The following is a 25954-nucleotide window of genomic DNA, read 5'->3' as shown; positions in this document are numbered from 1 at the left end:
GGGGCGGGGGTGGGGTGGCGTCTCTACTGGTCTGAGCTGCCGGCCGGCCGAGAAAGCGGTGAGGTGAGGTGAGTGTGCGTGGAGCCACGTCTGTGGTGACCGCGCTGGTGGCGTCTGCAGTCCTGGAGGTGAGCGGGTCACTGAGCCGGGCCACCCTTACAGTGGCACCCCCTTCCGGCCTCTGCCACTCCCCACTCAGAATGGTGTCTCCTCTTCCCACCCAGGAGTGGCTCTGTTCTCTGCCTTCCCAAGTAATCCCAGGAGCCAGGGCTACGGAGCACTGGCCTATGCTGATCTTGGAGGAGCTGGAGGTTCAGTTTCTTTGCGGGGTTGGGGCCATAGGAGGTGTCTTGGGGTAAGTTAACTTCTGGATCGGTCCCTGTGCACAGACCATACCCACCAGGGTTCCAGTCAAGTGGCACTGAAGGAGAGCCAGTAGAGGAAGAGACCATCTCTCAGGGGCACTGCCCTCTTGCTGCACCATTGCCCTCAGCCCCTTCTCACCACCTCTGTTCAAAAATAACGCTGCCCAGGCCAGCTGAAGGCTCTGATCACATAAGTGCAGACTCTCTGCACTGGCGGAGGTACCCTTTGCCCCTTGCATCCCGGGAGGCTTGAAATGGGGTTGGGATTCAGACATTTTTACACCCCACTTCTGATCCTTCCAAGGACCACTGACTCACGTTGGGGGCGATGGCGCCGGTCAGTGCGCACTCTGTGAGACAAACCGGTAGTTGACACATGGGTGGGGGCCTTAGAGGACCTTATGATTTCACTGTCATGGCAAGTAGGACACCTACAGTGGGGGAGCTGAGGGTTTGGGAGAGGGCAGCTGTGGCCCCTATTAAAGATGGTATTTGGGGAGGAGTGCCTTCAGGTGAGTTAGGAGCTGTACCAGGAGTACTGAAGCAAGGCCACCTGGTTCTTTTTCTCCAGCTAGTCCAAGGGCCAGGAAAGCCTGAGTAGGAAGGGCTGGGCTTCCCACCCCGGCTCCTCCACTTCCCAGGCGTGGGAGGAAGGGGTTGGTCTATGAGCTGGAATACTGGAGAAGCCAACAGTGCGTGCGGTGTGCAGGAAGGCTCAGATTCTTGAACGCCCTTTAAAGGTCATGCTGAAAGTGTGATGCAGGGCACCACCTGGTATCATGAGGATGGGCATCTGGCCAGCAGGCAGCAGCGCCCAGGTTCTGCTCCAGGTGCCCCCCCCCCACCCAGGTCAGCCAAAGCCTCTCCAAGGTGCCAGAGAGGTGGCGGCAGCTCAGGTGGTGCACGTGGGCCAGCGGCAGCCTCCACCGTTGATGGGTGTTGGCCAGGGAGAGGCAGGTATGTGAGAGATCCTGAAGTGGACACCAGAAGTATATTCAAGGTCATAGCCTCCAGTGTGGCCTCAACATATGCGCCATGGAGAAGTGGCAGGGACACAAAAGACATCTGCAGGCCTTTCCCCTTCCTAGTTTTGGTGCTGCCTTGAGGAGCAGGGCACCCATGGGGGCCACGTACCTGCTGCGCTCCTGCCTGGAGCCTTACTCCCCAGGTTTGATTTGAAGCTACGCACAGGAGGGTCTCTTCACATCTGCTCCTTCCCGCTTCCCACCAACCAGTCCACCTTGGAGCACCCCAGTCCTTGTGAAATCACAGCCGCTGTCACAGAGACCAGCTCCAGACAGCCTTGTGTCATTGAACCCCTAAGTGCTGGGTAAAGATAAAGCAGGAAGCAGCAGGGATTGGACAAGCAAACGTGGTCGGGTGGGTTGGTAATCAATGCCAGGTGATTTAGCCTGCTGGGTACCAGGAAAAGCCTGGAGCCAAACGACTGACTTAATCAGTTGCCCTGGCAACAACATTGCCCTTGGCTCTACCCAGACAAGATTGATTTGAGCCTGTTGCCCTGGTAACTCGTGTTGCTCCCCCGGGACAGGAAGTAACAGAACTTCAGCTCCGTTGGGTGAGAACACCTCCCCCAACCTGAGGAGGTCCACCTGTGCATCCCGCTGCCAGGTGCAGGGCAGCAGTGGGATGGGCTCTCCACATTCTAAGTGCCTATGGAAGACTCTTGTTACCAAAGGGGAGCCCCCAGGAAGGAAGCTGGGGCACTAGGGCCAGGCTCTTCCCGTGTGCCCCTCTCTCCTCCCTCCAGGTTCTCACTCCTCTGGAGGGGTCTGCAGGGACAGCGCCAGCCCCTTCCTCCATCGGAGAGCTTGCTAGAGGTCCTGGGCACTGGCTCCTGCTTCCTCACCCGCAGAGGCAGCCATCAGTGACCTACTGAAGGCTGGGGTCAAGCCAGAGGACTGTTGCCTGCAGAGCACTGTCACAGCATTGGCCAGGGGGACATGAGCACTTGGTCAGAAGCCTGGTGGCAGTCTGGGTGAGTCCTTCCAGCCCCATGGTGTGGGTCCAGATTTGTAACCACCAGGCAGGGCCTGCAGGGAGGCCCTGGGTGATGGGGCGGGGGGAGCACAGCCCAGTCATTTAGACATTTCCTGAGGCCAGGGGTTCTTCCATCTTTGCTGCCTGCCTGGAGAGAGGACGCCGGGTGGAGGCAGCACCAGGCTGTTCCACACCGAGACAGGCAGCTGCAGTCCCGGTCTCAGCCTACGCCCTGTGAACTCTTGATTTTTCTGCCCTGGAGTTGGATGCTGACCCGTTGTAACTTCTCTGACTGGTCATCCTGCCCTGGCCAGTGAGCTGGTGGGGGTCCATGTCGGACAGAGTGACTGAGAAGCGTGGAGTGGGGACTGCAGGGAGGTCCTGCGCCCAGGCACTGAGCAGTTGAGGAGATCCCTGGGAAACAGCGGCAGTGTGACTCAAACAGTAAGAAGCACTGCAGCTGCTGGTCCTTTAAATCTCACCTCCAAACCTCAGTGTTTTTGGTTAGGAAAGGAGGCGCCAGGGAGCTGGGGAAAAAGAAGGCTCCTCCTCCCCCTCCTTCTCCACCACAAGATTCCAGCTTCCCTCCTGTCCCTGGCTCTGAGCAGAGAATGGGGAAGACACAGATAATCAAGGGTGACAGAGAATACCCAGGGAAAAAAAAAGATGGTCCACCCTGGGAGCGCCACCAGGAGATGGAAGGAGAGTAGAGGCTGGAGAACGGGAACCACAGACACAAGACAGGATGAGGACTGAGCCCTGGGAAGGTGGGGAGGCCACGCCTGGCTGTGCAAAGAACAGCAGCTGAAGGTATTTACAGGAAAAATCCTCAAAGTAAATCAGTGATAAGACTGTCCCGGCCTCTCCTTGCTGTCAGGTTAAAGGTCATTGGGTGGAAAGACTCAGAGAAATCCCAAGAAGGGAAGACTGAAGGGGCCAGAGTTCCCAGGCAGCCTTAGGAAAGGGAGAGGCGCTCACAGCAGGGCTGAGTTCGGGGCCTCTCCTCCCCCAGGTGAGGTGTCTAACCCAAGCCGGCTGTCTTGTTACCACACACACAGCCTAGACACTGTTGACACAACATCCCCAGGTGGCAAGGGTCTGGGGAGGGGCTGAGGAGGCAGCTGACCTGGGACAGCTGGACTTTGACTAGGCCCTGCCCGACCCCCATGCCGGGTCCTCCTCTGCACCCTCTCCCCCGCTCCCTCCACTGCTAAAACTGGACTCCAGTTCAGACAGGGACTGGCTCTGTCCTTGGCGAACAGCAGCATGGGCACCGACCCAAGAAGTCACGTTGACTGACATGGGGCCCCTCAAGCTGGCCCAAAGCAAGACCACGAGAGCCGTTTTTTCCTTTCAAATGCAGTTCTTTTCCAACATTGCCTGCAACAGCTTCGGTGCAGAGATCTGGGGCCAGGGGGAGGAGCGGGGGAGGCACAAGGGAAGAAGAAAGGAAAAAAAAAGCCAGCTGCACAAAGCCTTTCTCTGGAAAAGCCCAGGCTCGGGGTGGTCGAGAAGTGTGCCTCCTTCCCCACCATCCCCTGGAGCTCCGGCTTTGCGAGGCACAGATCCCATTCCCCGTGTGAAAGAGCTGTCTGGGAGAGGAAGAATGGCTGCATCTGGATACGTATGTGTATGCATATATATAGATATATATATATAATAGGCTATATTAGAAAATTCTCTATGTATAAATATAAAACACTGGTATCCAAACATGACACCACAGCTAACTAAAGTGCTTGACGGAAGTTGGGCATGTATAAGTATGTAGGTAAAACTATTCATCCTGAGGGAGCTGGGGAAGTGAAAACATGGAGAAAGGGGTGCTGTCCCAAGCCAGGGCCCCAAGGGCACTCAGGCTCCCCAGGACCTCCACGTCCCGTCTGATCGCCATCCCATGTCAACACCATGCACGCCTCATCCCCACCTCCGCCCTGCTTTCCCCACTGTGCTTCCTCCCACGAGGAGAACAGTGTTAGACAGCTGGGCAGTGGGGAGTTGTTCCCACAAGGAGCACAGCTCAGCCTGTGCCCCCAGCTTCCTCTGCTCACAGGGTTCGGAGTGAAGGGAGCGCTGGGGGCAGGAGAGGAGGACTCTTGTCATCATAATTAGTAATTTGAAAAATAAAACACCAAGGCTCCTCTAGGCCAGGCTCTGCCAGCCCGCCTCCCGGGCCCCCTGCCTGGGTGGGGGCTGGAGGAAGAAGGAAGAAGCCTTGGGGTGGCTGACCCGGGAAGCTGCCCTTTTATCTGCAAGCCCCAAGCAAAGCATTAGCACCTCCACCATCCCCAGACCCCTACCCTTCGAAACAAGACCCATCTGGTCTCAGACCCGCAAAACTGCCACAGGCAAGTGGTCATCGGAGCTCCAGGGAGTAGAGGGGCCCCAGAGAGCAGCCCCCCGGACACAGTGCTACAAGAATGGGTTGGTGTTTGGAGGGTTGCAGGCAAACGGGATTGATGAGGATCCAGTCTGGAAAGAAACAATCACCACAAATTGTTAGATTAGGGAGGAAAAGCTGGAGGCCACAGAAGAAATGCAGCTCAGGATTCTTTTCTCCCTCAAAATTACTGTGCTGAGGGAAGAGGGAAAATAAGGGAGCTAGGAGGCAAGCAGAGGGGCGGGGAGTGCAGAGGCTCCTTAACTAGCCCACTCATCCCTGGCTGGGCCAAGGCAGTTTCGCGAGGAAGGGGCGTGGTTCCGCCCCACATTGCCCTCTTCTCCTGGAAGGATTCTGTCCCAACCCCCAGAGTGAAAGGCCACACCCACACCAGGCCCGGGCCCTGCACCGGCCACTCACCATGAAGGGGTTGGTGGAGATCCCAGCTGGCTGGCTCAGTGGCCTCTGCCCCAGCTTGGCAGATCCCTGGTCTCCGAAGGAAGAGCCTGGCAGGAAGAGCAAAAACTCAGCTGACGGGAACCCTGCCCCTCGGGGCTAGTGCTGCCTAGCTCGCCTGCCTCCCTGCAGGGCAGGCCCAGTTACATCCCAAGGTGGTCAGGCAGCGGGGGCCTCCCCAAAGCCAGGAAAAAATCTGTGGAACAGTCAGAGGACAGAGGACACAGGCAGGTCTGTTGCTTCCCTGGTCTCCCCCTGCTGGTCCAAAAGGGAACTAGCTCAGATGTCTGGCTCCCTAATACGTATTACACACACACACACACACACACACACACACACACACACACACACACACACACACACACACACACACACACACACACACACACACACACACACACACACACACACACACACACACACACACACACACACACACACACACACACACACACACACACACACACACGTCCCTGGGGGTGGGAATGGGGTAAGAAAGGAGGGCGCGCGCGCGCGCGCACACACACACACAGAGCAGAGTCCCTGGGGGTGGGAATGGGGTAAGAAAGGAGGGCGCGGTCTGAATCCCTTACCATTCTGCTGCTGAGTCACTGAGGTCGGTGGGGGGAAGAGCGGTGGGGGGAAGAGCGGTGGGGGGAAGGGGCTGGAAAAAGCCCCGGTGGGTGGCACCGTCTGGGGGAAGCCAGGCCCAGCACCGCTCATCCCAAAGCCTGGCCCTGTGGCGGGAGGGAGGGACATGAGGTAGGTGAGGTTCTGGAAGGTGGGCAGGAGAACAGTTCTTCCTAAGTCCCTCCAAGACACAGAAATGGGATATAGTTTTTCACCACCCAGAGGTGTGGAAGTACCCGAAATGAGCACGAAACCCTTCAGCGTCCAAGCATCGTGTCAACCCTGCCCTCTCCGGCCTGTGGCCTGTGGCTCGGACAGCAGGGTAGTTATGATCATGGGGTCAGCTTTCTGCCACCTCTTAAACTGCATAAATCAAAGCAAATTACCAGCCCTCTCTGCCTCAGTTCTCTCATCTCTAAAACGGGGACCATGCCTATCTCCTCGGACTGCTGTGAAAATCAAATAATGGATGTAAAGCCCTAAGTGTTGGGCCTGCCACGTGGGTCAGCTTGGTAGCAAATATTATTCTCTCTTCCTGGCCTGAAGGTTTTAGAGGAACAACAAAAAAACAACAAAAAACAAACAAAAAAACGAAGGGGGGCATGAGTGTGAGTTTGGAGAGAGAAAAGCAGAGGCAGGGGCTGGGGAGGGGCAGGAGACCACAGGTCTCCAGCTGAGGAGGGCAGGGAACAGGGCCATGGTTTCAGGTGGGACACAGAAGGGAAGGAGGCTGGGCTCCCAGAGGGAAACTGAGGATTGGAGAAAAAAGAATCACCACCACTACCAGTCAGCCTTAACCCTTCGGAACTGGCTCAGGGAAGGGGCAGCCTGTCTTTTCTAACTCCGAAATTCTGATTTGGTGACTTAGGGGCCTCTAGTTTTTGCCCACTAGGTGGACTGGAAATTAAACCGGCCTGGCCTGGGCTGGTGACTATGGAGAGAGTCAGGGCCAGGGGACAGTCTGGGAGGCTTACCTGTGGCCAAGCCATTGGGCTGGAAAGGGTTGGTGGAAGGCAGCTGGGCGTGAGCAGCAGGTGTGGTGAAAGGGTTGAAGGCTGCTCAGGGTGGAATGGGGTAGAGGAGGGATGAAGAGCTGGTTATTTTTTTCTCATCTGGTTAATATCGTGATAACTGAGCATTCCTCTAAATCCTGGTGTGCATCTCTCCCCACTTCCCTCCCTCCAGGGTCCCCAATTTCCTCTTGGCCTTAGATCCCCTCCCTGGGTCTCTACACACAAGACTCACCTCCAAAGGAGAGCCCTGTGCTTCCGCCTCCACCAGTGGTGGCCGACTGGAGCGTGGGGACCTGGCTGGCCATCCCGAACATGCTGTGATATGGGGAGAAAAGTCGGCGTGCACATCATCTAGCACCAAGGAGGTGAGCTGGGCAAGGAACTAGGAGATGGCAAACTCTGTCCTGCCGGACGGGAGGAGCCGAGTGGCTGGTATAAGCAAGGCCAGGCTTTCCTGGCCGGCTCTCCTGCCCGATGGCAAGCTCCCCAACATCTGGACCTACCTGCTAGGGATGCCTCCAGCTGATGCCCCGGGTCCCAGGAGGCTGCCCGTATCTGCAAGGCTGTTGGGCTGACTGGCAGGTGCCAGAGGAGAGGCACCAAATGGAGTCCCCTGGCTGCTCCCTGGGCAGGCACAGGAAGTAAAACAGGGGGTGCTGGCATGAGACAGGACGGAAAGGGCAGGAGGAGAGATGGAGGCAGAGGTGCAGTGGAGGGGGAGGGGAGGGATGGCACAAACGGGGTCCTCTGAGGCAGCCCGTTCTTCCCCCGGATCGGATCACCCAGTTCAGGAGGGTTTGTCTCCCACCGAGAATTCTAGGCGATGTGAGACTCAGCCCTTCTTAATCTCCCTAGCGCTCAAAACCGCCACCGCAGAGAGAGAAGCAGTTCTTCCTCCTCGTCCAGGTCACCGTCCCTCCTGCTCTAGTCTGGATTACACTTCCCATTTTTGTCCGTAAGAGATGGAAACGTCTGTCTTTTGCCTAAACCAGCATTTCCATTTATGAATAAATCATATGAAGGGGCAGGTAGAGGGGTGGGGAAGGAGCTGTGAAGGGCAGAAAGGCTCAGGGACACTTGGGTGACTCGGGGAACGCGGAGATGGCACTGGAGGTGCTGAGCATAAATCTCCGGCCTCGCCAGCACCCTTCTCACTCCCATCGAGCCGCCTGCTCCCCTCTCAGGAGCCCCCTGACGCCAGGACCTCAGATCAGGGCTGGGACGCACTGCCCACGGCGCAGGGCGGACAGCAGGGCTCTCCTGCCCTCCCTGGTCTTCATAGTCAACATGGAAGAGCCTCACAGGGGAAGTTTACAGAACAGCCCTCGGGGCGGGTTAGGGTTAGGGTTAGGGTCCGGGTCCAATCAGCAACCTGGTCTCGAAGGAAGAGGCCTGAGGCCCTGTCATTTTAAGAAAGCCTCTTTATCTGAGTGTCTAAGTCTCATTTGTAGTGTGGGGTCCTGCCAACTACTCTGGGCTACAGTGAGGGTAAAATGAGGCTACAAATGGGGAAAAGCTTGATTTTTCTGAGTGCTGGAAGACTTTTTGTTACCGAAGGGAAACACACTTTACACAGTGCCCGCCTCCTGACGGTGCTCTGGAAGGGTTTGCTGAATGAACAGCTGAACAGGCAGAGGGAGAAGAACTGGATTCCAGTTGTGGTTCTGCCACCTGCTACCGCTGTGACTTCAGCAAACCATCTCTCTCACTCTCTGGAGCCCACTTTTGTTCTTGCTCCCCAACCCCGCCCCCTGTAGGGTGGCTGTAAAGGCCCTCTGAGATAAAGTATTTTGAAATCTACAAAGCATAACACAAATGTGAGGTATTATCATACCTATGAGATACTACTTCCAGGGTCAGAGAAGCAAGACAAGGTCTCAAAGGAAACACAGGATGGCTGGCTCAGATGGTAAACACGAGCGGAAAGGGCCCGACCCACAGCCCTCAGCTCTGGCCTTTCCACGCTGCCTTGAACAAGAGGCCTTGCCCATGGCCTTGGCCTGCTACCTCCTACTCACCCTGCAGGCTTAACAGAACCATGTCTTCCATGGGCCTTCCTGACTCCAGTGTTTGATCCTGGTTTTCCTCTCCTAGCACCTTGTTCTTTTCCTTCCTAGCACTTGACATATTTATAGTGATGTATTTTTGTTTATTTCTGTATCAACTGGGTCCCCACTATACCAATTCCACTGCCAAGAATTCCCTTACAGATATAACTTGCCAATGTGCCGAAGCAGGGTTATTAACTGCAGCGCTGTTTAACAGCAAAAGACTGGAACATCCTAAATATTCAACAACAGGGAACTGAGCAGATAAATTATGGTCTAGACATAAGTTGGACAGTGGTGCAGCTATACAAAAGAATGAGGAAGCTCTTAATGTACTACTAAAAAAAAATCTAGGGCTTCCCTGGTGGTGCAGTGGTTGAGAGTCCGCCTGCCGATGCAGGGGACGCGGGTTCGTGCCCCGGTCCGGGAAGATCCCACATGCTGCAGCGCGGCTGGGCCCGTGAGCCGTGGCCGCTGAGCCTGCGCGTCTGGAGCCTGTGCTCTGCAACGGGAGACGCCACAACAGTGAGAGGCCCGAGTACCGCTAAAAAAAAAAAAAAAAAAAAAAAAATCTAACAGTACTGTTATTTTATTTATTTATTTTTTTGGCCGCACCACGCGGCTTGCAGGGTCTTAGTTTCCCAACCAGGGATCAAACCCATGCCCCCTGCAGTGGAAGCGTGGAGTCCTAACCACTGGACCGCCAGGGAAGTCCCTAATAGTACTGTTAAGTTAAAGAAAAATCAAGGTTCAGAACAGCTTGTATATTATGCCATAAAATGCTCAGTAAAAAAAAAAGAGAGAAAACAGGACAATAAAAGATGAGTAAGTGAAGGCTACTGACTCCTTTCCCCAGAGGCACAGCTGTGGAGAGGTGAGACGAGAGACCAGCGTGGGTCAGGCTGCAGAGACATTTTGTAGGACGGGAACTTGAAGTGTATTTGTGGGAAAAAGGGGCATGCCGGTAGAGGTGGAGAAAGTGGAGGTGAAATTCAGATAGGAAAGCTGATGGGACCAAGCCCTGCAGAAAGTGGGAAAGGACGAGGGAGGTAACCTTCACAAGGGAAGATACTTCTCTTTCTCAGACACGAGAGGAAGAAGAGGGAAAGGAAAAGATAAAGACACAAGGCAAGGAAGGAAATGGCAGGGCCGGGGTGGTTCTCAAATCCGCGTTGCTCCCTGGTCCCCTCAAACCTCAGCCCTCGTTTCTTGTCAGTACAGTTGTGGGCTTTCTTCTGAGCACCTCAGAACTGCAATGTGGATCTTCCTTTTCTAAGGGGTGAGGCTGCTGTGTTCATCCAAACCCCTCTGTTAAGGGTATCTTCCTGGTGCCAGGCACAGAGCATACCTGATGGGGATGGGGGACCGGCTGTAACGTGGAAGGGCTGAGAAGCCAGCAGGGAAGCCGAGTGCCCAGGGCCTGCCTGCGAGGTTCCAGGGATGGGCCGCTTCTTGAGAGCCAGCACTCAGGGGACAGTGCTCTCCTCAGCCCCTCTCCCTCCCCAACCCCTGGGCTTTCCTGAGGGACAGTGCTAGGCTGTGGCCACTGCGAGCCCTGGTCTTCAGTCCTCTCGCACCCACAGGCTGTGAGGAAGGCTGGGAAGCCACCAGGGCGGTGGTGGATCTTTGGCTTCTCAGACCCCAGGCCTTTCCTTTGCCCGACGGACTCGAGGTACATGGACTTTCCCAGCGGACACAGCTCCCCGTCCTTACTGGGGTCCGACTCCTCAGTCTTGCTCTGGGCCCTTGGGTCAGGGTGCTCCCCTCAGTGAGGACCAGGCTCTCCGCCGAGGGCGGGGAGAGAGTGCTGTGTGCCTCCTGGCCGGCGCTAGAGGGCAGAGCGGCCCTGGCTCAGGCAGGCTGGGCTCCCTGCACCGAGGGCGCGTCCTCAGAAAGGAGGCCGACGCTCCCAATACCTGTGCTCCTTTGCTTCCTATCCACTGCCAGAGCCTCACTCCACACAGCTGGATTAGTAGACTTGCCTTCTAACAGTTTCAGGGGAAACCGCACTTTTAGAAACCCCCCTTCTCCATACTCCCCCTCAGATATATAACAATACAACCAGCCTTGTCAGAAGAGACATCCACCTCTCACCCAAATCTTCCTACTTCCTCCCCAGTGGTTCCTCACGTCACACTCACAGTAACCCCCTCGTGGTCATGGTGTGGCTGGGAATGAATGGGATCTGCCACTGATCACACATTTGATTTTGGCCAAGCTGAGCCAGTTTCCTCAGCTGCAAAACAGAGATCTTCCTTTCCTCATGGAGATGATACGGGGGTGCTCCCCAAGCACCGTCAGCGCTGGTGGGCTCTGGGTCCGGCCGTGGGCTGTCTGCTTCTTGAGATGAGCAGACACTGGACAGACGGTCCATCCCAGGTTCAGCCTGGGATGGCTCCAGGGCTGACGCCTCCCTTCTCTCCTTTAAAGCTTGGCACTTTAAGCACTCCCTTTAAACTAATCAGTTGCGCTAGGAAGGCATCTCTGAACCAACCAATTTATAACCACCTTGTAATAGGCTGTTTCCTTTCCAGATCCCATTCCTGGGAATAGTTCCCTCTTGCTAAATTGATTATTCCTGTACCAGTATACACGTTTGCCAACAGCATACAAAAGGGCCTATTTCCCCACACAATACTGGCCATTATTCATCTTTAAAAATTTTGTGAATATAATGTGCAAAATTACTATCTTATTCTAACTTGTGTTTCCCCTGATTAGTTAGGTTGAGGACATTTTCATGTTTTTTTCTGGGTATTATCTGCTTCTATCCCTTGTCCATTATTCTAGTCTTTCTTATTAATAGGAGTTTAAAAAGGCACCTTATGGTTATTAGCTTTTTGTCTCTTTTCCATGTTGTAAGTGTCTTCTCCTCATCTGCTTCATGCCTTTAAGGACATGAAACATTGTGTGGGGACATTTTTTAGGACATCTTTTACCATATAGAATAACATGTTATATAGAATAACATGTTATATAGAATAACATGTTATATAGAATAACATAACAATTTCTCCTTGTTAGAGTTTATGGAGATTTTGTTTCCCAGTATATGGTCAAATTATAAAAGGGTTATATGTTTGAAAATAATGTATATTCTGTATTTTTGTTACAAAGTTCTACTTATACTTCTTAGGTCAAACTTGTTAAAGTCTTCCTCAAATGGTCAACTCTCTTCCCTCCTCGTCTATCTACTCCACCTATGAATCTTGTGAGAGAATCTATTATAGTCTCCATCTGTTGGTTTATCAGATTTTCTTTCTGTCTAATAGTTTTTGCTTTATGGATTTCAAGGCTACTCTGTCAGTTACTTTAAGTTCACAATGTGAGAACTCTGTTGTGAATTTTAAATTCTGTCAATATAAAATGTCTCTTCCTGTTCCATTCAAAAAATTAAAGACAAGAGCAACAGTGGGAGGTGGGGGCGCTGTGGACAGAGCAGAGAGTCAGGAAGTCTGCGCTGTGGGATGGGCTCTGCTGGGCTGTGGGCTGCATGACTAGGGAAACTGCTAACTGCCTCCTTTGTTAAAGGCTAAATTTGAGGGGTTCCTTCCAGACCTCAAAACTCTAGGGTCAGAGGACCTGAGACAGAGGCTTCTGCCTTGGGTCGGCTGTGGAGTGGGAGGAATAACTTACCGAAGCTGTGACTTCCAGTTAGCATCCGACTGGCTGGCAGTGAGGGTGGGGCAGGGAAAGGGCAGGTAGGTGGGGAGGAGAGAGAGAGTGTCAGTCACTGGCCGGCCCCAGACATCTGTCCTCACAGCGCTCCGGCTGCCCTCCTGTGTGCAGGGTGTCCAAAGGAAGGAGGCAGCCCGAAAGCTCTGAAGCCTGATTGATGTCTGGGAGCTTCGGGAGGGACCGAGTGCTTTAGGGGCCTTTAGACTCTCTTTCCATCCCACAGGAACAACACGACGCAGTGTTGGCAGGCTTCTGCTCTAAGAGGGATGCCTGAGGACTTCTGGAGACCACCTAGGACGCTGACCCAGACCTTGCCCTGGGGGCCCTCTCGGGGAAAGGTCATGTCCATTCTCATGTTTTCTAGGACTCGGGTCTCCATTACTTCCCAGTCAGCGACCTCCTAGTGCACAGCCTGCACAACTCCTGATGCAGTTTTAGCCATTTCCTTACATGAAGAAAGAGAACAGAGTCCCTTCTTCCCGACAAGAACCTCATTAGACTGCCCTCATCCTTTCCTGGAGCTTCTCCTCTTTGTGCGGTACTTTGGATGGGTGCAGATGTGAATGCAGGGTGATGTATGGGTGTGGACATGTGGGTCACAGTTGCAAGCAAGGAAGCCAGAGGGGCAGAGCTTACCTGGGGGTGCTGGCTGCGCCTGGAACGGGGCTTGGCCAGCTGGAGGCATGCTTCCAAATGCAGAAGAGCCAGGGCTACTGCCAAAGGCATCGAAGTTGGCAAAGCCCCCATGGGAAGGCGTCTGACCTATAGGTGGAAAGAATATAAAGGTTATGTTTATATATGATGTATATGTAATCCATACCACACGGACTAGTTCTGAAGGCCAAGGGCTGCTCAATGGGACATCTGCCTTCCTGCAGGGTCCTCTTCAGAGGGAGCTGGCAGGAGCCTGGGGCAGAGAGCCGGACACATGCAGGGGAAAGGGCATCTCAGAGGCCTCCAAGTTCACTCCCCATTTTTTGTCCTTACTCCGTGAGGCATTAACATTTTTGTCAGGGTCTGGTTTAGGCGGAATCATGGGAAAAGATTTTGCCGCGGGAAGGGCTTTAAAAAGGAAAAAGGGAAACTAGATAATCACTTTGTTCCACCCTCTACTGGCTACTACTGATCTTCTGGAAGAGGGCAGGGGAAATGGAACCTGTGACAATCCCCTTGCCCCATTTTAACAGAGAGAGAAACTAAGAAAAAGGCTCTTTCCAATGCTCTAAGAGGGAGGGCTGGGAGCCCCCAACTGCCATGCTTTCTGGTCAAACTCCCAAAACTAATCCCGGCTGTACTCATCTGACCCACACCCTCCCAGCCGTGATACTTCAGAATTACCATCACATTCATTCCTGTGCAGAGAGCTAGGGCCGAGTGAATTCCTTGTGTGATGCGGACATATGTTGTAGGAAGGTTCTCTTCCCAAGTCCCACTTACCCCCAAAGGCTGGGAATGCAGCAAAAGCTGGTGCCACCTGGGGAGCAGCAAAGGGGTCTCCGCCGATGTCGGCCAGCAGGTCAGTACTGGCTTTCTTGACCGAGGAGGGGGGAGGTGGCTGAGAGCTCCGGGGCTGGGACGTCCGGGGCTGAGACTGACTGACAGACTTGGAGGAGAAGGCAGTACATATAGCACTCGGAATCCCAGCCATGACCCAGGCCCTTGCATGGCTCCCCGGGCTGCCCCCAGATAGGCGAGTGGAGAGAGAAGAGAGGCAGAAACTACCCTCAACCCAGAGGGTTCCCGGGCAAAAGGTGCCTGAGCCCTTCTCATCCCTAATTCCTCTGTCCTCTCAGTGCAGCAGCTCCCAGAACCACATATTTTAGAGCACGTTAGTCAAGGCAACCCTGAGATACACAGGGATGTCACCCAACAGCCCCTCCTCATCTTTCCCAGGCGCCTGAAGCAGTGTCCTGGCCCCTGTTTTTCCTTGGAGGAATGGTCACGTTTGAAGTTGATACTCTGACTTCCCTAAATACCACTTCCTGTTGGGGTCTTTCTTCCAAAACATACAGATCCAAGGTGAGAGATGCAAGACATGGGAACAGCAGGGCTGAGAACCTGCTCACACCTCTTGGACCGTCGTCTGCTAAGTTCAGGCGATTGGATTTAGGAAACTGATACCCCTGCCTCCCAAATCCCAAAATAAGTTGCAGGGCACATCTGAGAGTTACCTGGCTGGAAGTGGAGGCAGCAGCCGAGAGAGATGGCACAGGATCCCCCAGAAGTGTCCGCGGGGGCTTCCCTTCTGGAATGGAGCCCTGGACGGGGGTGGAGGTGCCACCTTTGGTATAAGTGGGCCCTTTCACTTGGTCTGGGGGGACATACCTTGGAGAAAGAACAGTTAGGCTAAGAGGAGAGGGGTGAAACCTTGGACCTTGCTCAGCTTAGGTGCTTGAGAAAACACAGGTTACAGCAGTCAAAGTCCTTTCTCACTTTCCCTACTGATTCTCTTTTTTGAACTAAAGGGAATTTAGCAACTTAGCAAAGTTCTGCCTAACTTGAGCTTCCCCTTTACTGTCAGGTGCTCATTTTTTTCCTGCAGGGATGTTCAGTTGGCTCTGGCTTGTGCCCGTCTTCCCCTCATCTCTCCCTCCTCTTTCTGACACATCAAACCATCTGGGTTTCAAGTAATAACACCTGCAATCATGCTGAGCAACAGGTGATCCTATTTTCCAACTTCCTACTCAAGGGCCCCCTTTTATTTCCTGGGAGTATCTTCAGGTTCCTCCTCCTCTGCCACCTCATCTTCTAAGTGCTCACGGTCTATCCTGCCGGCTGCTGCGCCTTCTGATCAAATCCCCTTCCACTCCAGTGGATGCGGTCTCTACTCCGGATGTATTTTCTTTATCCCAAGGACCGCCCCCCGAAGGGACTCCAAAATTCTGTTTTATCCACACCAGTCTCCTTGCTCCCTGAATTCTCTTCTCCACCCCAGAGTTACCCCCAACCATGCACACCCCCCACCCCCCAGAAATCGAACAATAGGAAGTGACACCTGGGGAGAGAAAAGGCAAGAGAGAACAGAGATGCTGTTTCCTCAGCAGGAAAACAGGGGACATATGAATCACGGGTTAAAAGCATGAAGCTAGAGGACATGTGCTCCCAGCCACCTCTCTCCATAAATGAGATCAGCTGAGCTATAAAAATGAACCCAGACTCCCTAGTGGGGGCCCTAGCTCTCCCCTCCAACCAGTCTACTGTCTCCCCAAAAGAGGGGACATCGAATCTGCAAGGTTAGTGACCAAGAGCAAGTTGTTCTTTCCTGTACCTTTGTTATTTTGAAGTCAGAATTCGGCCCTAACTGCATCTGAAGGGAACAGACTCAACCCTCGTCTAGCCTTTGAGAGAAGCCCCAGTTCAGCTCTGGAAACTGGACTGTAAGATGAAGTGTGTCTTGGACACATGTCTCCAGAGCAATCTCTTTCCTCCTCCTTACCATCTCTTCTTCTCATATTTTTCCTGGAGAAACTCCTTCACCTTCTGAGGATCCCTGGAATCTGGTATTAAAGATGTGCGAGCATCGAAAAGACCCAGCCAAATCTTCCTGCAAACCTAAAGGAATGAAGTCAGGTGGCAAAGAAACTGAGGCAGAAAGCATGAAATGGGAGTCAAACCATTTCCAGCTCGTTCATCAATAGACGTTTATCGAGCATGGACACAATGTGAGGATCTGGGTACACCTACAAAACAGACATGATCCCTGTCCTCGCAGAGTGGATCATCTAACGGGGAGGTCATGCCTTAGATAAATAAAAATACATTTATAATGACACACTGTGACACATCTTGTGAAAGAAAACAGAGGGCCATGAGAACTAAGAGGGACTAAATTTGGATGGAGGTGGGGTCAGGAGCCATTTTCAGAACTGTGGCTTCCAGAACACCCCCTAGAGGCCCTTGTTTGCACCCTCCAAGTTAAGTCTGTCACCCATAAGCTAGGGATGCTGCTGACACCAAGGCTGGCATCTTCCCACCAGCAGATTTAGCTGGAGAAGGGGTTTAACTCCCTTTCAAGTAAACGACATGGCTTAGACCCAGTTGCCGCGGCTCCAGTCAGCAGAGCCGGCTCCAGGCGCTCTTGCTCGGAGGGCCTGGCTCAGCCAACCCTGAGCGCTCGTCACTGTGGAGCACTCCCCCTCGAGTGCCCCCGAGCCACCCCCGACAGGGATTTTGCTTCTTCCCCTGATCCTTCCAACAAGGGGCCTGGACAAACCCCAAATTTTATAACTAAGTCTGTAAATGTACACCTGGACATAAGTGAAGATACCTTACATATTAAAAAATAAGGGAAACTCGAACAAAAAAGAAAACTGCAGGGCTTTTCTATACTCTTGAGGCAAAGCTCCACCGACAGATAGGGCAACTGCAGCCTGGAACCCTTCCGTCTGGGGTGGCTCACCTCGTTTCCACGGGATTGCAGGAACACTACTTCAGGCTCAGTGAAAGTTGTCATGGAGATGGACTTGACACGATGAGGGGGGTTCAGGCCTCTCCTGTGGGAGACAAACAGAAAAAAAGAGAAGTAGAATGCCACTAGCACTGCAGGTCTGTTTATGGGAGGAGAGGGAGGGGGAAAGGATAAAACTACACGTACACGAAACTCTCTGACTGAAGCTACTTCCTAACTCAAGGAAAGAAGGGAGGCAAGAATGTTCTGGAAGCTTCTCATGAGAGACAGGGAACCCCAGTCATTCTGGAGAGAAAGGTAGAACCTGCCCATCCAGAAGCCTCCTCTACCTCGGCTCAGACCACAGCAGCTGAGTGTTCAGACTGAGGGGTATTTCTGGGAACTCTGGCATGGGCCCACTTCCCGTTTCCTGCTTCATCACTGTTTGAGACCTATGGCACATCCTCAGGGTCCCAGAGCCCATGGAGACACAAATCCCTCATGCATGAGGGAAAGCAAAAACGAAGGCCCGTGACTATCCCTGATAATACCAACACAGATAAGATTTGGAGACAAGAGTCCCTAGGCTGGCTGCTCCCCCTCTTGACTACACAGGAGGGCGGTGTGGTGGAGGGATGGAGCGGGCCCCCCTTTTTAGGGAGTGATCTCTGGGAAAAGAAGTATTCCAGACTTTCTTTCACTTCTAGATCTTTCAATGAAGCAGGAGGAAATCAGGTTCAATCATGAGTATGAGACGGGCATGAGTCAGGAACATATACCCTGTAGGGATGCTTTTGTGCCAGCTCTGTGTATTCTGTTAACTCCCTGGGAGTCCAGCTCTGCCCACAGATGCCCTGTGGAGATTACAGCTGAGAAGGCTTCCTCACCCCCATTCAGCTGCCCTCCAGAGTGCTCTAACGGGAGCCTGGGGCCAAGCCAGGCAGGCTTTCAGAGGTTCCCCTTTCCTTACCTTCAGTTTTACTCTAGTCTGAACCTATGGCCCTCATCACATGAAAACACAACTGGCTGAACCAAAACAAATAAATTAGACCCTGGGGTCAGGAGTGAAAGACCACGGGCACATGCAAGAAAGACAGTCTCAACTGATAAGCCCTCTTCTGGTTTTCACTCCCCTGGAAAAAATGGGCAAAGCAAGACGTGAAAATAAAAGTAACTCTAGAATACGGTCCTGGCTGACGCCCTCAGGAAAGCGAACAAAATTTACCAGATGGAAATCTTAGGGAAAGGTGGAGAAATCACACATGCAGGCTTACAGGTACACACGATGAATACAGGTGCCCAGGCGAGCCTGGCAGAACGGCAGTGCGTGGGTTAGCATAAGTGAAGGCAGCCTGGGCGGGGAGAATGGACAGAGGACAGAGTACAAGGTAAACAGTGAAGGACAGCTGCTCTTTTGGACAAGTTACCGATTATGGGATTCTAACCAAGGACAGGAAGGACACTGGAGGCTACAACTGGGGGCGTTTTCAGCAATTCTGCTACTAGACTTGGATGGGTTTCAAAATACCCCTTTAAAAGATAAGCAATATCAAAGAGGACGGATGCCCTGAGGAAAGATGAGAGCCGGGAAAACCAAAAGCCAGGCTTTGTAACTCGGTGTCAAACCATAGCTCTTAAACCTGATTTGACCTGAAGACTCTCTTCTGATTGCATTTCAGAGACTTCAGTTTTCTCTCCTAAAGTCTTACCAGTGGCTTGGTTCTGTTTTGGTCCTGAAGTCCAGACATCCCGCAGTCCAGACATCCCACTTTGATACTCTTTCCCTTGCCCTTTCTCACCTTAACCACTGTGCCCTTCCCCCTGGGAATGCCAGGCCTTTCCGAGGTCTAGCCAGAGCAGACCTCTCTGTTCCTATGATCCCGGGCCGCCCTATCACCTCCCACTGACAAATATTTACTTTGCTAAATAAAACACAAGGCATTGCGTTTGGCACTGTGGGGGATGCAAAAATTATAGGACCTAGTCCTCGATCACTTGCTTCCAAGAAGGAGCCAAAGAGCCCGGAGAGGGTACTTCGCAATGCAGCAGGCGCACAGTCAGATGGGGGAGGACGTGGCACCAGGATGCAGCAGTGAGGGAAGAGAAATGGTCATGGGAAAAGTAAAATGTATTATGTTTACACTAGAAAAACAGATTCTAAGCCTATCACAAAAAGGTCATTGACATTTCCTGACAGGACAACCAGGAACTGTTAGCAAAGTATAAACAGGGAGGTGTGCTTCCTTGGCAGGGGTGGGGGGTGGGGAACTTGACCCACTCATCAGTCTAGAGGGGATGCTTAGAGCAACAGAACTTCCTCTGGCTGAGCTTGGATTGGAGGGATTTTGAGGTGGGGTGGAGAAAGGATAAAGGAAAGGCAGAGAAAAGAAGTGATTTAGGTGCTTTGGGCCAAATGAATCTTGTGGAACAGGATGTTTCCATAGCACAGTACAAAAAGCAGTGCTCTGACCTTGATGTCTGTAGACTGGATCATGTATAACCAGAGCCACGGTTTGGGGGCAGGGAGAGTCTACAAGGCAACACTGCAGTCCAGGAAGAGGGCCTCGTTACACGGCCTATGAGTCAGAGCGTTTGTCTCTGAATCACAGGGAGGCCACTGCTGGCCAAGAGAAGCAATTTAGAAATGAGAGCCCCTCTCCTCCCAGGAGCCGAAATCAAATGGTCTAGGAGTGTTGTGTGTTACCGAGTACAAACCAGGGTCATGCACTGGGCCAGATGGGAATCACTGGCCTGGAATTAAACAGACCCAACTCTCCAACTTGCAGCCAGTCTCCCCAACATAACTCTCAGGTTCTCCCCGAAACAAGAAGAAGTGAGAGCTTGAAGGAGGCACTGCTCTTTGGTTATCACAGCAAATTTATTCTATTATTTCTAACCAGGAGGAGCTGGGGAGATAGAGATAAAGGTATTTGCCCAGAATAGGGCAAGTTTCTCTAGTTGAAGGCAAGTACATTACTAGGGCTCAAGCCTTCAGCCCAGTCATGATGTCTTCTTCTACTTCAGTTTCCTTTTCACAGGGCACCTAAATGGCACTTGAAGTACTCTGACTCACTCTCTGAAGCACTCTGAATCACTTGGCAAGTGAAGCGACTTGCAGAGATCCTAAAGTCTGCCCAATCCTCCCTCTCTTTGCCTCTCTCCCTTCCCTTTGCTTGTATTAAGCATACTACTATTTCTGCAAATACCACATCTTTTGTTTCTCTGTGGTCATCACCCTCAAACTGGCCCATGTTTTGTTTCTATCTTGCTTCATAGAAGCCTCAAACCTGCTCAGCTGCTCAGATAAGAAGGGTTCTGCCAGGTCGACAGTGGAAAAAACCAGTTCTACCCAGCACCCAAGTTCCTTCATTTGTGCCAGATTTGGACTCGGGCATTCCTTACCTCTGAATATTTGTGTTCAAATTCATACACTCTAGATTGTGTTTCTTTGCCCCTGGGATTCCATTCCTCTGCCTCTGAGCAGGGTTCAGCTAAACCAGGTTAGCTTTTATCTTGGACCCAAACATTACCAAGAAGAGTTCCTCTTAGGAAGGCTCCCCATTACCCTGCTCCAGGGTCAATTTCACTAATTTTAAGGAACTCCTTCCTAACTGAAAGTCCCCTGCTTCGACCCATTTCCTGAAGTTCTTCCTCAGTGACAATAATAAACAGCTGCCCTCACGTAGAGACACGTGGACTCCTGATACTACCAGCTACCTTCCTCTTCAGGCTCAATCTCAATCCTTTCACATTTTGCCCCCTTTCTTCTCACCCCTTTGTTAAGTTGTTATTTTCTTAGGAGCTTTTCAAGTTGTCCAAAGGCCCTATACAATAAAATGCCTAAATCTGTAATTTTAGAGACTCTGTCCATCTCTGCCTGGCAGAAGTGAATATGAAAGGAGAGGTGCGGACTTCCCTGGTAGAGCAGTGGTTAAGAATCCGCCTGCCAATGCAGGGGACACAGGTTTGATCCCTGGTCCGGGAAGATCCCACATGCCGTGGAGCAACTAAGCCCATGCGCCACAACTACTGAGCCTGTGCTCTAGAGCCCGCGAGCCACAACTACTGAGCCCTTGTGCCTCAACTACTGAAGCCCATGCGCCTAGAGCCCGTGCTCCATAACAAGAAGCTCACATACCGCAACGAAGAGTAGCCCCCTCTCGCCGCAACTACAGAAAGCCCGCACGCAGCAACAAAGATCCAGCGCAGCCAAAAATAAAATAAAATAATTTTTTTTAAAAAAGAAAGGTGAGGTGCGAGGGGATGGAGGGACAGGACTAAAATAAGGGCAAGGCATACGTCTACCTCTCCAGCCCAGACAGATGGAAAAGTACTGAATTATTGAACAACATACTATACCTTTCCTTCCATGGAGATAAAAGTGTTTCGGTTAGGAACAGCTATTAGCGAGCCAGACAGGGAAACTAAGGCACCAGGAGGGTAGCAACTTGTCACAAATAGAGAGCTGTCAAGCACATCTCTTGACATCCAGTCCAGGGCTCCGTCCACCTCAATCCTGACTTAATCCCACTGTCAGAATAAAGTTGTAAAGAAGTAGAAGAGACAAATAGCCACTACTGAGACCTGAAAGATGATGGATTAAAGGATAGACTCAGACAGACAGGTCAGGGAAGCATGTCACATACTTGGCTGAAAAACTGGGTGTCAAAGATAGTGCCTAGCCCAGATGCCAATGAGATCTCAGGCCTCTCCGTCTATTTCCTTTTTAAAGAAAAGTTGAGGCATTTTTCTTTTCTTTTCATTTCTCCATTGAGGCATCCAAGCAAACCAGAACAAGAAGGAACACTGAGGCACTGCTTTGGAAAGAAGTCCTTTTCTGTGGCAATTTTTACCCCCCCTAGCTTCAAATGGCAGATTCGTCTTCTAGTTGAAGAGTTAGAAGTATAACTGAACAGACAAGCGCATGAATAGATTAGGGAGAGTAAAAGGATCTCTATCCAGGTTAAGGAAATTAGGTATTGGAAGAAAACCAAATGAATAAAACTAGGTCAAATTTGGGACCTACCACTGTGGCAGCATGTATGTAAATTTAGAAACGGCAGAAATTAGCAGCCTCTCTCTCAGGCCCTCACACCAACACTGTGGGTTTCTGCTTGAGCTGAGAAAAAATTTCTCATTGAAAAAGACAGAAAGAATGAGCTCGCATATGCAGAGCTGAAGGCACAGCCATACCCACCCCCACTATTAAAATCTCAATTTTTCTTCAGATCTTGGGAAATTCAACTTTGGCTGGAACAGTCAACTTTGTTATTATCAGTCAATCCAGCCAGATGGGAACCCTGGCAATTCTGCTCACTGCCCCAGAACACTCCAGCCCCCTAAGTGGTCGACATATTTGTAACACACTCAACAGAAAACTGGCTTTCAAAAGATAGCCAAGCCTCTGTCTCCTTTCTCTGGCTATGGTGGGAAGTATGATACTTCAATTTCCTCCCCTTCAGTATCCTCTTTAAGCATGAATATTTCTTCTCTTTTCATCATCATAGCTGAATATGAGCTCTCATCACTCTCTAGCCCATGCTGAACTTTAGTTTACTTCGTAGCACTTATCACTACCTGAAATTATATATTTCATGATTTATTTAGAGTCCAAGGCCTCCCCTAGGATGCAAGCTACATGAAGATAGGACTTTGTCAGTTTTGTTCATTACCACAACTCCAGTGCCTAAAACAGTGTCTGGGGCTCAAAGACACTTGACAAACATTTGTTGACTGATAGACTGATGCAAGATATTGGCCTACTACTACGATTTTCACTAGCACCACAAAATCCAAATCTGTGGGCAAGCAACCATGTGGATTTAAGACGTTGACTGGTGTGTGGGTCACCGTGGAGCCACGCCTCTCCATTGCCTGCTGGGCTGTGTGCCCCCTCCTCACTCTACAGCCAGCAGTAAGCACGCCCCACCTCACATTCTGCCTATGGCCCACCTGCCAGCTCCCAGCCCTTCCCAAGGTACATCAAAGGACACTGGTAATACTTTGTGAAGACCCCTTTTAAAGCTTTACATGCTTTGCCCTAGTCCATGCTATTACGACTCCAATTAGCAAAGGAGAAGTACCAAACCACCAGAACCCCGGCAGATGGTCACAGCCAGGGCAACTAAAGCTTTCTTGTAGAGTTTCTTTTGAAATTTGTCTCTTTATAATCTCAACATGCCTTCAGTTCAGCTTCATTTATTGGTCCAGCTTCTTGACCCTTCACTCTACCCTCACTTCCTGCTAACAAACAGTTGGCCTAGCTTCTCATTTCCCCACCACCAAAATGCGTTCCCTAAAGTCTACCACCTTGAGAATCACTCCGAGTGATTCCCATAATGCTTTACCAAAACACTAAGCAAAAATGTCCTTTCGAGAATCTTTTGAAACTAAAAGAAAAGGGGGAGGCTGGTAGACTCCCACCACTTGGTCCTATAGGAACTTAGCTTCCTAAGGAGCTAAGCCCCTAGTTGGAAGTTACGTGCGCCACAGACAGAGACAGGCCTCTTGAGGTACTTCTCTATTAAGCAACCTTAGGCCATCGTCAGCCCCACCCACTGTCTGTCCAGATCACAGGTGTTTGACTTTTCACCAGTGAGCTCAACAATAGTGACCACAGGAGGAAGTGGTAAAGTTCTGCAAATTGTGCACTGATGTTTAAGGAGTTAACTTGTCCAGCAAAAGAAACCGGGTTTTTAATGTGAGCCAGATCCCTTGGCCCTCCTTCTGTCCTGATTGAGGGACATTCATTATAGAAGGGAAGTGTTGTCTATGGGATACTTTAAACCAAGATCTATAAAATAATGATAATGATGTCAGCACTTTCCATTTATTCAGCGTTTTAGCTTTCACGCCTTCGCAGCTGACTAGGGGAATGAGTTAACACTGCTTCCTGGTATTTTCTTCCTGGGACCTAGACTCTGATATGCCATCGGTGTTATCCCCCTGCTTCCTTTGACTTCTCTCCAGACTCTGTAATCAGATTTGCCTTCTCATAACAGGATCTTCAGGAATCTGCTCTCTTTGTACTCTGCACTATAAATATTCCTAAACTTTGCTCCTATTCTCCTCAAAGTACTTGTCCCAGTCTCGAGTCTCTATCCTTTGACTTCCTTTGAGCCTCTATCTCAACTTTTGACACGTTACTGTTCGTGTTCTAAACCACTATCCCAAGAGCCACAATGCTTTTACTTAGACGAAAGTCAAGTCTATCCTCACAACACACAAGTAAGGTTGATTAAAACATAGAAGTTTGGCTAAGGAAGTAAGAATCGAATAGAGAAATAATCCTAAACTGCATGAGGAGACCTGGACCCTCATTTCTGCTCTGCCATGATCATAACTAATATGGAACAACAAATGCTGAAAACAGCAACCCCCATCTGGCACTGGATAAGTTACTAAACCTCTCTTTGCTTCTGTTCTCCCATCTGTCACGCAAGAACAATACCACTCCCTCCTCAGCTCCTAAAGATGTAAGAACAAGGAAAGCGCTCCTAGTTAAAAATGAAACCAACCAAACTAATGTATTAATACTAAAAAAGTCAAAATAAAGCCCCTGATAAGCTTATAAAGATAGACATGCAGGCTTGGTATCAAATGTTAGTCATGCATCTAACCAGATAACTCCCTTAGGGGGAAAAAAGAACCTTACTATATAACCAGAAATCTGGGCTAGAAATCTGTGGCTCTAAATTAGCTCAGGCATGACCAAGTTCAGTGCCAGTGCCAAGGTAGCACTGCAGATTATTCAACAACGCCCCCCCCCAAATCTAGAAAGAGTCGCCAGATGTTACTACCACGAGCAAGCCATGGTAACAAGGAGCTTAAAGGTGTAAATTATTACACTTAAGGATGGCTCATCCAGACCCCCAAACCTCTGGAAAAGTTAAGTTCTCTAACAGGGCAACCCATCAGCATTCATCTCTTAGAATTGTAAGAAATCTCCCTCTGGGTAGCATTCTAAAGCCCTGCAAGATTAGGATCTGTTCCTGAACACTGGAACGTGGCTCTTTACCTGCCATTACCGTTGTGCTGTCAACCTGGGTTAACTTACCTATTTTAAATGGGTTTCTCCGTCTCACAATCCAGGATGGGCACAAGCCAGAAGGAAGAAAGGTACCCCTTCATGTTGAGTCTAGCTTGCTCTACCTCTTTCCTGTTTGCCCTCCACCTACATGAAGTTCCCTTTCAAGGTGTCTATCATTCTCTGGCCCCTTAAATCTCTAACCCCCACCCGACCCCAGTTTCCTTCAATTCTCCCCACTTTCGGATCGCCTCGCCTCCTTTAGGGAGTTTCTCCAGTTCTCACGCTGTCTTTCCTTTCCCCTGCATCGCGACTCCAATCGTTTTTTGTCGCCCCTGACCCTTCGCCTTCCCCGTGACACCCCTGCAGCAGACGACCCTCTCGGCACATCCTGCGCGTCCCAGGCCTCCCCACCGCCCCCGACCTCGGCTCTGTCCCTTCGCCCCGGGTCCCCGCTGTCCTCAACGCCAACTCTCCGCCGCTCCTTCCCGGTCCTCCCCCCGCGCCGGTCCACTCACAGGAGGCCGGAGCAGGTGGTGCAGACGAAGCTGCCCACGGTGATATCCACGTAGGTGACCCCGCGCTGGGCGCACTCGAAGCAGTGGCGGTTCCCGGCCTGGCTGCAGCCTCCCAGCTCCCGCACCCGGCGACACCACACCTCCGAGGCCGCCTCCGCCTCCGCCTTTCCCCCGCCGACCCCGCCACCCGGCCCTGGGCCCTTCTTCGCTGCCATCACCATGGCTGCTCAACCCCTCGGACCTCCTCCCTGCAAGTCAGGAATCGCCCCTTCAACCACTGCCGCCTTCCCGCCTCCTCAACCGCCCCCGCACGCCCGGCTCCCCCGACAGAAGCTAGGGAGCCGGCGGCAGCCGCGCGAGACTCCTCAACCCCCTGCTTCTCCTGTCCTGCACGCTAATTGGCTAGCCTCCTCCACCTCCTCAGTCTGATTGGCCCGGCATTGGACGGCCTC

The 25954-nt window shown here is 51.7% G+C and overlaps 1 protein-coding gene and 1 long non-coding RNA gene across 6 annotated transcripts; one reads left to right on the top strand and one right to left on the bottom strand.

Moving 5' to 3' along the window:
* Positions 1-126: 126 nt before the first annotated feature.
* LOC137206721 (uncharacterized) lies at positions 127-16343 on the top strand. The gene is made up of 4 exons (XR_010934808.1): positions 127-355; positions 2137-2364; positions 7018-7210; positions 12936-16343. It is a non-coding gene; the product is annotated as an uncharacterized lncRNA (long non-coding RNA).
* AGFG2 (ArfGAP with FG repeats 2) lies at positions 4018-25723 on the bottom strand. 5 transcript variants are annotated; one of them, XM_067705738.1, is made up of 13 exons: positions 25503-25723; positions 16971-17064; positions 16008-16123; positions 14743-14896; positions 14009-14174; positions 13208-13333; positions 12530-12562; positions 7349-7469; positions 7078-7160; positions 6807-6887; positions 5796-5939; positions 5167-5252; positions 4018-4838 (listed from the first exon to the last, which is right to left on the bottom strand). In XM_067705738.1, the coding sequence occupies exons 1-13, from the start codon at positions 25721-25723 to the stop codon at positions 4779-4781; spliced, it is 1485 nt and encodes a 494-aa protein (XP_067561839.1). In that variant the 3' UTR covers positions 4018-4778. The 5 variants fall into 5 exon arrangements, with proteins under 5 accessions (XP_067561839.1, XP_067561844.1, XP_067561843.1 ...); XM_067705743.1 differs by lacking the exon at positions 25503-25723 and adding an exon at positions 25015-25425; XM_067705742.1 differs by lacking the exon at positions 5796-5939.
* Positions 25724-25954: the final 231 nt, after the last annotated feature.

The sequence above is a fragment of the Pseudorca crassidens genome, chromosome 15 (genome assembly GCF_039906515.1).
Source record: "Pseudorca crassidens isolate mPseCra1 chromosome 15, mPseCra1.hap1, whole genome shotgun sequence".
Lineage (NCBI taxonomy): Eukaryota > Metazoa > Chordata > Mammalia > Artiodactyla > Delphinidae > Pseudorca > Pseudorca crassidens.
Note: the sequence above shows the minus strand (reverse complement) of the source record. Positions and strands in the feature narration are given on the sequence as shown.

Excerpts from the sequence above, each read along its gene's own strand:
- AGFG2 (XM_067705738.1), bottom strand. The coding sequence starts at position 25,723 with ATGGTGATGGCAGCGAAGAAGGGCCCAGGGCCGGGTGGCGGGGTCGGC. Across the intron at positions 13,334-14,008 it reads TGCATTCCCAGCCTTTGGGG|GTCAGACGCCTTCCCATGGG; the intron begins GTAAGTGGGACT and ends TTCCACCTATAG. Across the intron at positions 4,839-5,166 it reads TCTCCACCAACCCCTTCATG|ACTGGATCCTCATCAATCCC; the intron begins GTGAGTGGCCGG and ends GTTTCTTTCCAG.